The following is a 10983-nucleotide window of genomic DNA, read 5'->3' on the forward strand; positions in this document are numbered from 1 at the left end:
CCAGGATTCTAGGGGGGGGTATTTACCCCCAGGATTCTAGGGGGGGGGTAAATAACCCCAATAACCCCCCTTATATACGCCACTGGGAGCATCATGTACAAATCTGACTAGATCACCATAGTTTCAGTAGAAGTAAATATTTCCATTTACTGCTATAGCGCTGATATAAGGATTTATCCCTGATTGGATAATGAGCTAGATAGAAAGATAGACGTTACCGCCATACAATTTCTATTGGTTCAGAATAGACACCAAACACATGGCTGAACCCTGATTGGATCAGGCGCTAATGGACTCGGAATACTAGAGCGACCAGCTACCACCAATTCACTAAACATTGTAGTTTTTGTGTAATACTTGAATAATGAAATACAATAAAAGTGCAAATTTAAGTATTTCTCAAAAACATATTAAGTTTTGTGAATTGGTGGCAGTCTAATTAGATTCGTACAAGATCAAAATATGGGACTAAAGAATGCAGCAACTGATATTAGAAACAGGGCTGTGCTACAAAGCATCAGTCATAACATTGCTAATAGAAATATTTCTATGTTTTTGAATTGACAAAAATGTTATAATCTTATATATAATGGTTATAATAAAGGGTGTACACTGTACATTGTCCACCCACCTTTCGTCTCTAATTTCATGTAAATCTACAAATATTAAACTGAAAATTTCCAAAATCATCGACATAAACACAAGAAAGAAGTTTGCATTTACAATACCATGTATTAAAAAGTGGCTTAAAAGTTCAAGATTTGGCTTTCCTCAGAATTTTTCACTTGCTAGCCTGCTGGAAGTATCAAACTCGTTCTTTAAGCCGGAGATGGAGAACATCGTGTTGCAAAGATGTAGGGATTACAACAATTTGAGTTTGTTGAAAACACTCATTTTCCTTATCAAAAATAGCTAAATGTAAATTTTTATTCTGTACATAATCGTAATTTTATTAATATAATTTAATTTATAATAATTACTATAGATATTAATGAACGAGTTCTAATTTTTCACCAAAATAATAATTTTATCTTCTGCCCCATCCCCATCCTCTTCTCCCCCAACCCCAACCACCCCTATTCCCCCATCCCCCCCACCAGTAATCCTCTCCAGTTGTTCCATTCCCAGTTCCATTCCCAGGTTTCATCATAGGCGGGGGTGGCTGGGAATCCTAAATAGATTTTTTAAAATATTCATTTTTAATGCATTTCACAGAGCTTTGGGTTGTAACCTAAGAAACAGGACAATCGGTCCAGTCAGTAAATACTTAAGACTTGTAGTGGTGAGAATTTTGATTGTACTTGTACTGAATCAGCTCATAGCAAAATAATACTAAATTACTCAGCTCATCGAAATTGTACTGTCCATTTCGTAAAATTTGACCATTCTCTCAAGTTTGTTAGAATGATTTCAAAATCGTTCTGTTTTTGTTCATTTAAAAAAACAACAGTTTTTTATTTCTATGCTATAAATGCCCATCTCTACCAGCTAGGTTTTTATACTTTAGATGCACATCTGTACCAGCTTGGTGTCTATACTATAGATGCCCATCTCTACCAGCTAGGTTTTTATACTATGGATGCCCATCTCTACCAACTAGGTGTCTATACTATGGATGCCCATATCTACCAGCTAGGTGTCTATACTATAGATGCCCATCTCTACTAGCTATGTGCCTATACTATAGATGCCCATCTCTAGCAGCTAGGTGTATATACTATAGATGCCCATCTCTACCAGCTAGGTGTCTATACTATAGATACCCATCTCTACCAGCTAGGTTTCTATATCATAGATGCCCATCTCTACCAGCTAGGTGTCTATACTATAGATGCCCATCTCTACCAGCTAGGTGTTTATACTATAAATGCCCATCTGTACCAGCTAGGTGTCTACACTATAGATGCCCATCTCTCCCAGCTAGGTGTCTATACTATTGTTGACTTTAAAAGTCAATATGATAAAATAAAAGAGATCTAACGGTATTTCTAATCTTTATTTATAAAAACAAAAGGTTATGAAATATTTTCCCGAGTGGGGCTTAAATTGGCTGGTATAGAAATTAATAAAGAAACTATAGACGAATATCGGTTGGAAAGAGTTTGTAGAGCTTCATGATGGTGGTGCAGATCATCAATCTTGACGGCAGGATTTGGCAGGCTTACTTACAATCAGGCTTAGTCTCAGGGAGAGAGATTGCGGACTTATCCTGTATACAGGATAATGGAAGGACGTCTGATATCCGCCCGGATCTCTGGAACATTGTGGAGCGCGGAAGCTAGGTGTAAGCAGTGTCTTCTGCACTTAGTTCTGTATCTGAATCATCATCACAAAGGAGCCAGGGTGGAGTTGTGGATGTCTTGAGTGTATGTGGCTGACTGCCGGGTGGAGCGGGAGCTAAGGTGAGCGGGGATTTGACACATGTGGTGTGCTTGCTTCCTGTGTACACACACATTTAGAGAATTAACGTCGGCATTTGAGTCGGAAAAATCGTCTTCCTTATATTTCGAATTTGTTTTAACAACTATAGATGCCCATCTCTACCAGCTAGGTGTCTATACTGTATGATACCCATCTCTACCAGCTAGGTGTCTATACTATAGATGTCCATCTCTACCAGCTAGGTGTTTATACTATAGATGCCCATCTCTACCAGCTAGGTGTCTATACTAAGAGAGTGAGTTCCAGTAGGGTTTCCAGAAGAATACAAAAATCGTTGAGCGCAAATTCCGCATATTGTGTAAATTTATATTCCACAGATAATCCCGTATTTTTTGGAAGACAAAAATTGAAAATTGCACAGATAAAAAAGTTTGCTGAAATTTCATACCGAAAAAAGTTTGCGCACACCCTTGTATACGTGGTGGCACTGAAAATGTTTCCAAACTACCAATATTATATTGTGGCATAATTGTTTTAAAAATGGGGTATTTTTTCTCTGGAAGCACAGAAAGTCATATTGAGCTTTAGATTTATAGTTGATGGATCATACTCTTTGTATTCATGATATTTCACAAATAGTACAATTGTAAGAATAATCATTTAATTTTTAGAAACTTGAGCGTTGTAAAAATCAATGTTGTTTAATGTAATTTTGCTTTAGACAAATGTAAATGATGAATATATTGATATTTAAGAATCCTACATGTTGGGTATGTATTAGGTATTTCTTCCCAGAGGTAAGAGCAGCTGAACATATAACCAGGAGAACTATAAGTTCAAAAGTTTTCATCCTAAAAATTTTAGATTTTATTTAGATTCAGATTTCTTTGTGAACCATAATGTTCAAGCACTTACAAAAAATCTATCAGTATTTTGCCAATTAAATATTTGAACCTAGATTGCAAACTAGTCAGATAAAATTAAAAGCATAAATGTTGTGAAACTTCAAAGTTGATCCTGTCTAGAAAAATTTGAGGCTTGATGCTCAAAGGGAAAGTAAGCGCACTTTCAAGTGACTTTCTGTGCAAAGGTGGCGATTCCCGAGTCACAACGGTACCCTTACACGCTTTTTAAACAGATATTTTACAAATTATTGATTAGATATTAGTTTTAAAGGGAGAGACGGGCCAGGTAAAGTATCTGAACCGAGAGTGCAGCGTTATAAAGAAAAAAAATTAGGACTCATTTCCTAACAATGAGACGTTTACACGGTTTATTATTTCTGTACTGCTTGATAAACGTTTCCTGTATATTTCCGGAATCAAAACCATATCTGATGATCATAAATAAATGTTTTATTCTGCCATTGATGTTTTTTCACAAATGTATATTGAGGGTTTTTAAATAATTGAAGAAAATAACGTTTCTTTTGCTGACTATCCCTTTCTAGGGAAAATTTAAAAACGAGTTTACACCATAAAAACGTCTCATTGTTACAAATGAATCCTGAAATTTATCTCTATAATACTGCACTCTTGATTCAAATATGTGACCTAGCCGGTCACTCACTTTAAGGATACCGTTGTGAATCAGACATTGCCACCTTTGTATAGCAGGGTAACATGTAGGAGTCCCTTTAAAGGTATAGCTTTTAGAAATTCTCTAAGAGGTAGTATTCACAGTATCCACCACTGAACTCTGCTGGATTCCAAATACGTGTGATTTATTTAGTTTTCCCACCTGAGGGTTTGCTAACTGGAGAATAAAAACTGTTGACAATTGTTCTCTAATGTATTACAAATTATATTAATTCAATACAATTTATTTTTGATTATTTACTTCAAAGGATTTTATGGAATAAATAATCTATAATTAATTGAACACAAATATAAATTTATGCTTCAGCTAGTTTCACCTGAGAGTATAGAAACTGAATAGAGTGCTATTATGTATTAACATCTGCCTCAGCAGTAAGCATCGATTCATGCCTCTACAGTTTTTATCCTCAGTTTTTTTTCACAAATGAACTGAGTTTTTGTCACAATTTCAGATTTTCTAAACCCGATATCTCTGTAACTGGATTATGTAAAACTTTGATATTTCAAACTAAATTATTTGATCTACCAGAATTCATAGTTTGAAATATCTAAGGCCTACGAAATTGGGTTGCAAAGTTGTAACGATAGGAAAATTTTAGTTTGTGGCAAAGACTCAATTCCTTTATCAAAGAATTTTGTCTACAGATCGAGGGTTCAGCTGCTCCTGGCTATAGAGTCCGCCTGTGATTTGTAATGATTAAATTTATATACAGAGATTTTCTGCCAAAAATGAATGATTTAATTTAATCAGATTTGAAAACCACCCTCTTGTCTAACTATCAACGTATTGAACCGTATGGTGTAATTTCAAGAGACCCTCCATTTGATTAGTGGCATGTTCGATTCCCAACAGTGTCCTTTTCACCATTGACTAATCAAGGTTGTCTGAGCGAAATCTACAGAAACACTTCTAACTGTTGAACACTTTTTTTATATTCAAGAATTATTGTTATTTACTTCCTAGACGATGCAAGAAATGTTTAAACCGCTTGTAATGTAATGTAATTGTAATGTAAGGTAGCTTGTAATGTAATGTACTTGTAATGCAATGTACTTGTATTGTAATGTACTTGTAATGTAATGTACTTGTAATGTAATGTACTTGTAATGTAATCTACATTTAATGTAATGTACTTGTAATGTAATGCTTGTAATGTAAAAGATTCAGAAATTTCTAGGGACACAAGTTATGGATCAGCTGTGTTGAGTTCACATTGTATGCAGCAAACACTGAGTTCTAAAGAAATTCAAACTCTTTTTGATAGATTTACGCACAAAGATCTCAGTGCTCGATAAACAATCAAGGACACAGTTTCAATGAATAATGTCATTATGTCTAAGTTTACAACATTAGATTACAGAATATCATGTTTCCACGTTTTTTTTTTTCTACAGGGATGCTTTTAATATTACATTTACGGAATGTAATATAATAAATGAATGACGGAAAATGTCAACCTTGTCTCGAATTCTTATTTTGTGATTTCTCTTTATCAATTGGGTTCAGTCCTATAGATGGAGGATGGAAAGGATCAAAGAAAAGCAGAAATAAAACATTACTACACTCCCAACATCCCATATGCAATGTTGCATGGAAGCTTTCAGTTGGACGAATTAATAAGGACGCACAAGGAAGATCCACTTTTGAGGACGTATAAAAGTGTGACTTTCATTTATTTAAAAACAGAAGCTGCAGAGAAAGAATACAGATATAATCAGCAAAGGAATTGAGTCTTTGCCACAAACTCTGTTTTTTAAATCCTTATATCTTAACAACCCAATATTGTAGACTTTAGATATTTCAAACTATCACTTTTGTTATATCAAACAATTAAAGTTTGAAATATCAAAGGTTTACATAATTTGGTTGTAGATGTATAGGTATTAGAAAATTGGGATTTGTTGCAAAGACTCAATTCCTTTAAACACGAAAAAGACTAGATATGTAAGACAATTAAAAACTATTGAACAGATTTTGTTGCCATAATTATCATTTGAGTATTTTGCTGAACATAATCGATATTTACAGGAATAAAGTCTTTAATGGACGTGTTATTTTGATTTCAAGTGGCCCCTTCATGTTTAAAGAAGAATGCCAGATTCACATCGATAAACTGAAAACCTTTATCTGATCAATAATGTGGAAGTTAACTTTGTGTGTTTTTGTATGCAGGGTTACCCACAAATGTTTGTTTTTGTATGCAGGGTTACCCACAAATGTTTGTTTTTGTATGCAGGGTTACCCACAAATGTTTGTTTTTGTATGCAGGGTTACCCACAAATGATGAGACTTCGAAGACGACTGTACAGATTTTACCAAACTTTTCCTTACATTCTGGGTTTTATGCAATCTTAAACCCTTTCCTCTCAACGAAAAATTATTTAGCAAATAAAATCAAATTCTAAATTCAATATTCAATTTAATTTGGATCGTCATATTTGAAGAGTTTTGAGAATGTCTAAGTGTCATCCCTGTAAGCTTAAAAGTATTTTATTCTGATATTTAATAATGGTTTTTCTTGCAGCAAAAAATGCACAAGTCGTCTCTGTAATAGAATTTTCAATCAAAATTCAGTTGCGCGGAGTGGTGTGAAATTGCGTGGAATTGCGTGGAATTGCTCGGAATTGCGCAAAGAGAAACTCAACGTGCGTTGTAAACCCTACTTTTTAGTTTCTAGAAGAATTATGATTGAAAATTCTCAGTTTTCACGAATAAAAACATGGATATCTAATTTTATGTCCTTTTTCCAACCATTGTCCTGTATTGGTGTTATGACACAATAAATAATTTTATTAAACAATAAATAATCAGATAAAATCGTTGTGAAGATATATTTTTGATACTTTTTTCAAATTACAATGAATGGGTACCCATCCCAATTCTCTCCCTATTTCCCCCATCCCCATCCACCCCATCCTCCACCCCATCCCCCCCATCCCCATCCTCTACAGCCCCAGCATCCTCCCCAACCCCAGGTGTAATCTGTTCCATTCACACTTCCATTCACAGGAGGTCTATGACCCTGAAAAAAAAATTGTTATCTCTGTCACAAGGGGGGGGGGGGGGGTGAAGGGGGTGGTTTCCCCCCTCTGCAGTCTAAATATATAAGTATTGCTTGTCTGTTCGTTTGTATCCAATAAACGTCAAAACAGCCGAACCGATCGGACCATAAATATTTAAGGCAACTAACACGAACCCATAGGAAGGTTTATGGATCTACAAAAATTTGTCTCCAAAATGTCTGCATTTTTTAAAAGCCACACAAAATATTACTAAATTTGCGAACTTTTTTGTTATTGTTTTTTATTGTAAAAGAGAAGATGCTTACAGATATAGGTACAATAAAAAAATTAAATGGAAGACGGGCGCAGAGCGACCTGGAAGCCTAGTAATTTACTAGACCGCTAAAACTACTTAACTTTTACAACTTCATTGGGAAGAGTGGAGGACGGTCAAACTGGTCGTCAGTGTTAAAAACAAATTAAAAATAGTTCATAAATTTTTATCAATTAAGCTACAGATCTAAATATTTGAATTTTGCTAATAATTGTCAAAAGTAAAAATAAATATTTTTCTATATTTTCCGACGTAGTTTTTGTAAACCTACCTAACACCTAAACTATCAAATATAGAGGTCTATTTTTTTATGTTCTGGCCTTGGGAAGTTAGACAGTACGTAGCACACTCCCCTATCTCAACTCTCACAGATTGTTAATTGTCAGATTAAGGTGTGCGGTAATTCGAAGACATCGTTGAGATTTTCTAACATTTTACCTGTTGTGTTTGTATTAGATACTTTTTCCCTGAAGCAAGAGCAGCAAAACATAGGAACAGTAGAACTAACAACTGACAAGTCTTCATTCTGTTTTCTTAAACAAAACTATTGTTAATAAAGTTTTTTTCCTTCTATTTTGATTCTTTGTAAACCTGAGAGGGTTAACTTTAAAGAAAAAGAATGAAACTTAAATGGATTACCGCAGACGTTATAGTTCAAGAGATCATCAATTTAAAGATTTACACCGTTTAGAGCATTTGATCTTGCTAGAATTTGGAAGATATTCCGTTTTTCCATCTTTTAAAGTAAGAAATTCTGTAAATTATGTTAAATGACTCTGCAGTACACTGAGAAAGGGAATTTGACTTGAAATTACGCATCCAGATGATCTTATCAAGGATGTGAAGGATAAAAATGAAATAGATCGCTAACTAATATGTTGTTGGATATCTATTAGGATAAATTCATAAAAAAACCGTCCCAAAAAGCCGACAGGTCTGACATTCAGTTATAATTAAAATAACACCCATATTATTTTTTAAAATATTAAACTCATTTTTTTTCTCTCGAAATTTAGCGACGTATTTAATGAATGGATTTTATATATTATCTATATAAGAATCCTTTTCGCTCATATATATATATATTTGTATAATTGTTAGCTATAGCTGGTCAAACAGCTGGATCGAATTGGCTGACATATTTTTAGCAAACCCAGGGGAGTGGGATACATATATCTCTAGTCTAACTTTTCAAGGCCAGAACAGTAAAAAAAATGACCTCTGAGTTTAATGGTTAAGGTTTAAAAAGAAAGTTTTAAAAGTACGTTGGAAAAATGAAAAAAATATTTATTTTTACTTTTGATACTTATTACCAAATAAAAGAAATAGATCTGTAGCTTAATTGATAAAAAAGTTATGGACTATTTTGTTTTAACACTGACGAGCCGTTTGACCGTCCTCCACCCTACCCAATGACGTTGAAAAAGTAAATTAGTTTGAGCGTTCTAGTGGAACAAAGGCTAAATAAAATTCTTTAAATTTTTCGGATTACGCCTGGCACTTCACCAGGTTTAATATTTTTATGACATATAAGATTTTTGGATTTGTTGCAACTGGAAAATGGTTTTATTTCAGTTATTAAGAAGTTGAAAGTTAAAAATAAAAATGAGAACTTCGAAGCTAAAAACTGTAGGAAGCAAGAAATATTCTTTTTAGAGTTAACAAATACTATTTCAAATTTCAATTAGTCTGATCCTTATCAACAGGTTATACAGATAGACAACGTGATTTACTGATTTTATTTAATAAATTGATACAACAATTACGTGGTAAAATCTTGTCCAAGTTTGTTCTGTTTTTGTCCTAGTTTGTTCTTTTTTGTCCTAGCTAGATTTTTTTGTCCTCGTTTGTTCTTTTTTGTCCTAGTTTGTTCTTTTTTGTCCTCGTTTGTTATTTTTTGTCCTCGTTTGGTCTTTTTTTGTCCTCGTTTGTTCTTTTTTGTCCTAGTTTGTTCTTTTTTGTCCTAGTTTGTTCTTTTTTGTCCTTGTTTGTTCTTTTTTGTCCTAGTTTGTTCTTTTTTGTCCTATTGTCCTAGTTTGTTCTCCTTTTGTCCTTGTTTGTTCTTTTTTGTCCTAGTTTGTTCTTTTTTGTCCTAGCGAAATCTTTTTTGTCCTAGTTTGTTCTTTTTTGTCGATCCCTTTTAAGAAGTATCTTTTCCAAGCTTGTCCTATTTTGTCCTATCTCTCCTTCTTGTCCTATCTTTTAGTTTCTTGGTTTTATCTTAACATATCTTGTCATATTTGGTAATATCTTGTCCTGACATGTCATGCCCTGTTATGTCCTGTCATATTTTCTCATTTTGTCCGGCCTAATATCTTTGTTTCTTGTTTATAAATGAAATTGTAGAAACAAATAGTCTTTTGTCTTGGCATATGTATATCTGTATACCTATAAACTTAATAATATTATAAAAATATATAAAGGTTAAAGACCTGATCTACTGATCAATAAATACTAACAATAATATGACTATTTGGAATAAATTTATAGAAACTTGATACAACTTATTTATAACAATTTACACAATTTTAAAATGCATAAATGTGCAAATTTCAAGGCAATCATACAAATACAATTTATTAAAATTTTGTAGCAATAATATAAACGGGTTGCAAGGCCTTTGCTTCTTGTTTGCAAAGACCGTCATAGTATAAAGACTAAAGGCAATAGCCTTTTCACGTAAAGAGTTACGCATTCATAGTTCTCATAAAAATGTCACAAAATGTTGTCATTTATATAAACATAGCTATTAGGGTGCTTCGTACCAATCCTTTATTTCAACTTTTAACTGTTTGCTCAATTGCTCAGCATTTTCCCTTCGATATGAAAATATTGAAAACTTTTGCGGATTTACATTTTTTTCGTGGATTTTCAAAATTTTACGAAAACCTGAAATTTTTGGAGATGTATGTTTGTAATTCTAAGCATCAATAACCCTGCCCTTGGGTCATGTGAGGTTCCGCTAAAATGTTTGGCCTGTCGGTTCAGCCGTTTCGACGTTTATCGGTCACAAACAAACAGACACGCAAACAAATATGTATTTAGAAGATTTAAAGGATTCTCGGAACTTTTAGACATATCCCTTGCTAAAAATAAAAAAAGAAAATTTTGTTTTACCAAATACTTAAAACAGATTTCAATGTTTTGTTTACAATTTTTTTATTCTAAACTAACTTTTGGTTCCTTTGAGCCATGCTAAGCCTAAATAGTAGAAGCCGACATAGACCTTAGATATTTTAAACTTTAAACTCTGTAAGATTAAATAAAGATCAAATATTAATATAGATCAAATACAAATCAAATATAGATTAAATATTAAATAAACTAATCTTCAATTCCTACCGTTTTCATAAGATTTAGTAGAGCAGTCCCTCAAAGATTCGATTGGAGTGAAATTCTTTTGTTGAAACCCATAAAATAGAAACGGCCGTTATCAGCAACTTGACACATTTTATTCAGTTTACTGGAAAACGTGTTTAATAAATTGTGATATTTTTATTTCATTTTGTTCTGTAAATAAAATTGAATATGGGTGTATAACTAATTTAAAATTTTATTACTAATATAAGGTTGAAAAAAATTCGATGCTTTATACAAATTTGAGTTTTCATATGTGTATGAATGAATTCACGATTTAGAGGGGGGGTGTATTAGATACTTTTTCCC

At 33.2% G+C, this 10983-nt stretch overlaps 1 protein-coding gene and 1 long non-coding RNA gene across 6 annotated transcripts; both read right to left on the minus strand.

The window, feature by feature from the left end:
• Nucleotides 1-919: 919 nt before the first annotated feature.
• On the minus strand, nt 920-4352 carry LOC111714314 (neuropeptide-like protein 32). 5 transcript variants are annotated; one of them, XR_002767932.1, is made up of 4 exons: nt 3986-4000; nt 3298-3462; nt 3146-3233; nt 920-1171 (listed from the first exon to the last, which is right to left on the minus strand). XR_002767932.1 is itself a non-coding variant. In XM_023489397.1 (3 exons), exons 1-3 carry the CDS (start codon nt 4339-4341, stop codon nt 1028-1030), a joined length of 276 nt encoding a protein of 91 aa, XP_023345165.1. In that variant the 5' UTR covers nt 4342-4352; the 3' UTR covers nt 920-1027. The 5 variants fall into 5 exon arrangements, 2 of the variants coding, with proteins under 2 accessions (XP_023345165.1, XP_023345164.1); XR_002767930.1 differs by lacking the exons at nt 3298-3462; nt 3986-4000 and adding an exon at nt 4123-4222; XR_002767931.1 differs by lacking the exon at nt 3298-3462 and having other exon boundaries at nt 3986-4088.
• A 2446-nt stretch (nt 4353-6798) lies between these two features.
• On the minus strand, nt 6799-9769 carry LOC111714317 (uncharacterized). Its single transcript, XR_002767933.1, has 3 exons — nt 9750-9769; nt 7756-7850; nt 6799-7003 (listed from the first exon to the last, which is right to left on the minus strand). It is a non-coding gene; the product is annotated as an uncharacterized LOC111714317 (long non-coding RNA).
• Between the last annotated feature and the right edge of the window lie 1214 nt (nt 9770-10983).

The sequence above is a fragment of the Eurytemora carolleeae genome, unplaced genomic scaffold (genome assembly GCF_000591075.1).
Source record: "Eurytemora carolleeae unplaced genomic scaffold, Eaff_2.0 scaffold1516, whole genome shotgun sequence".
NCBI lineage: Eukaryota > Metazoa > Arthropoda > Copepoda > Calanoida > Temoridae > Eurytemora > Eurytemora carolleeae.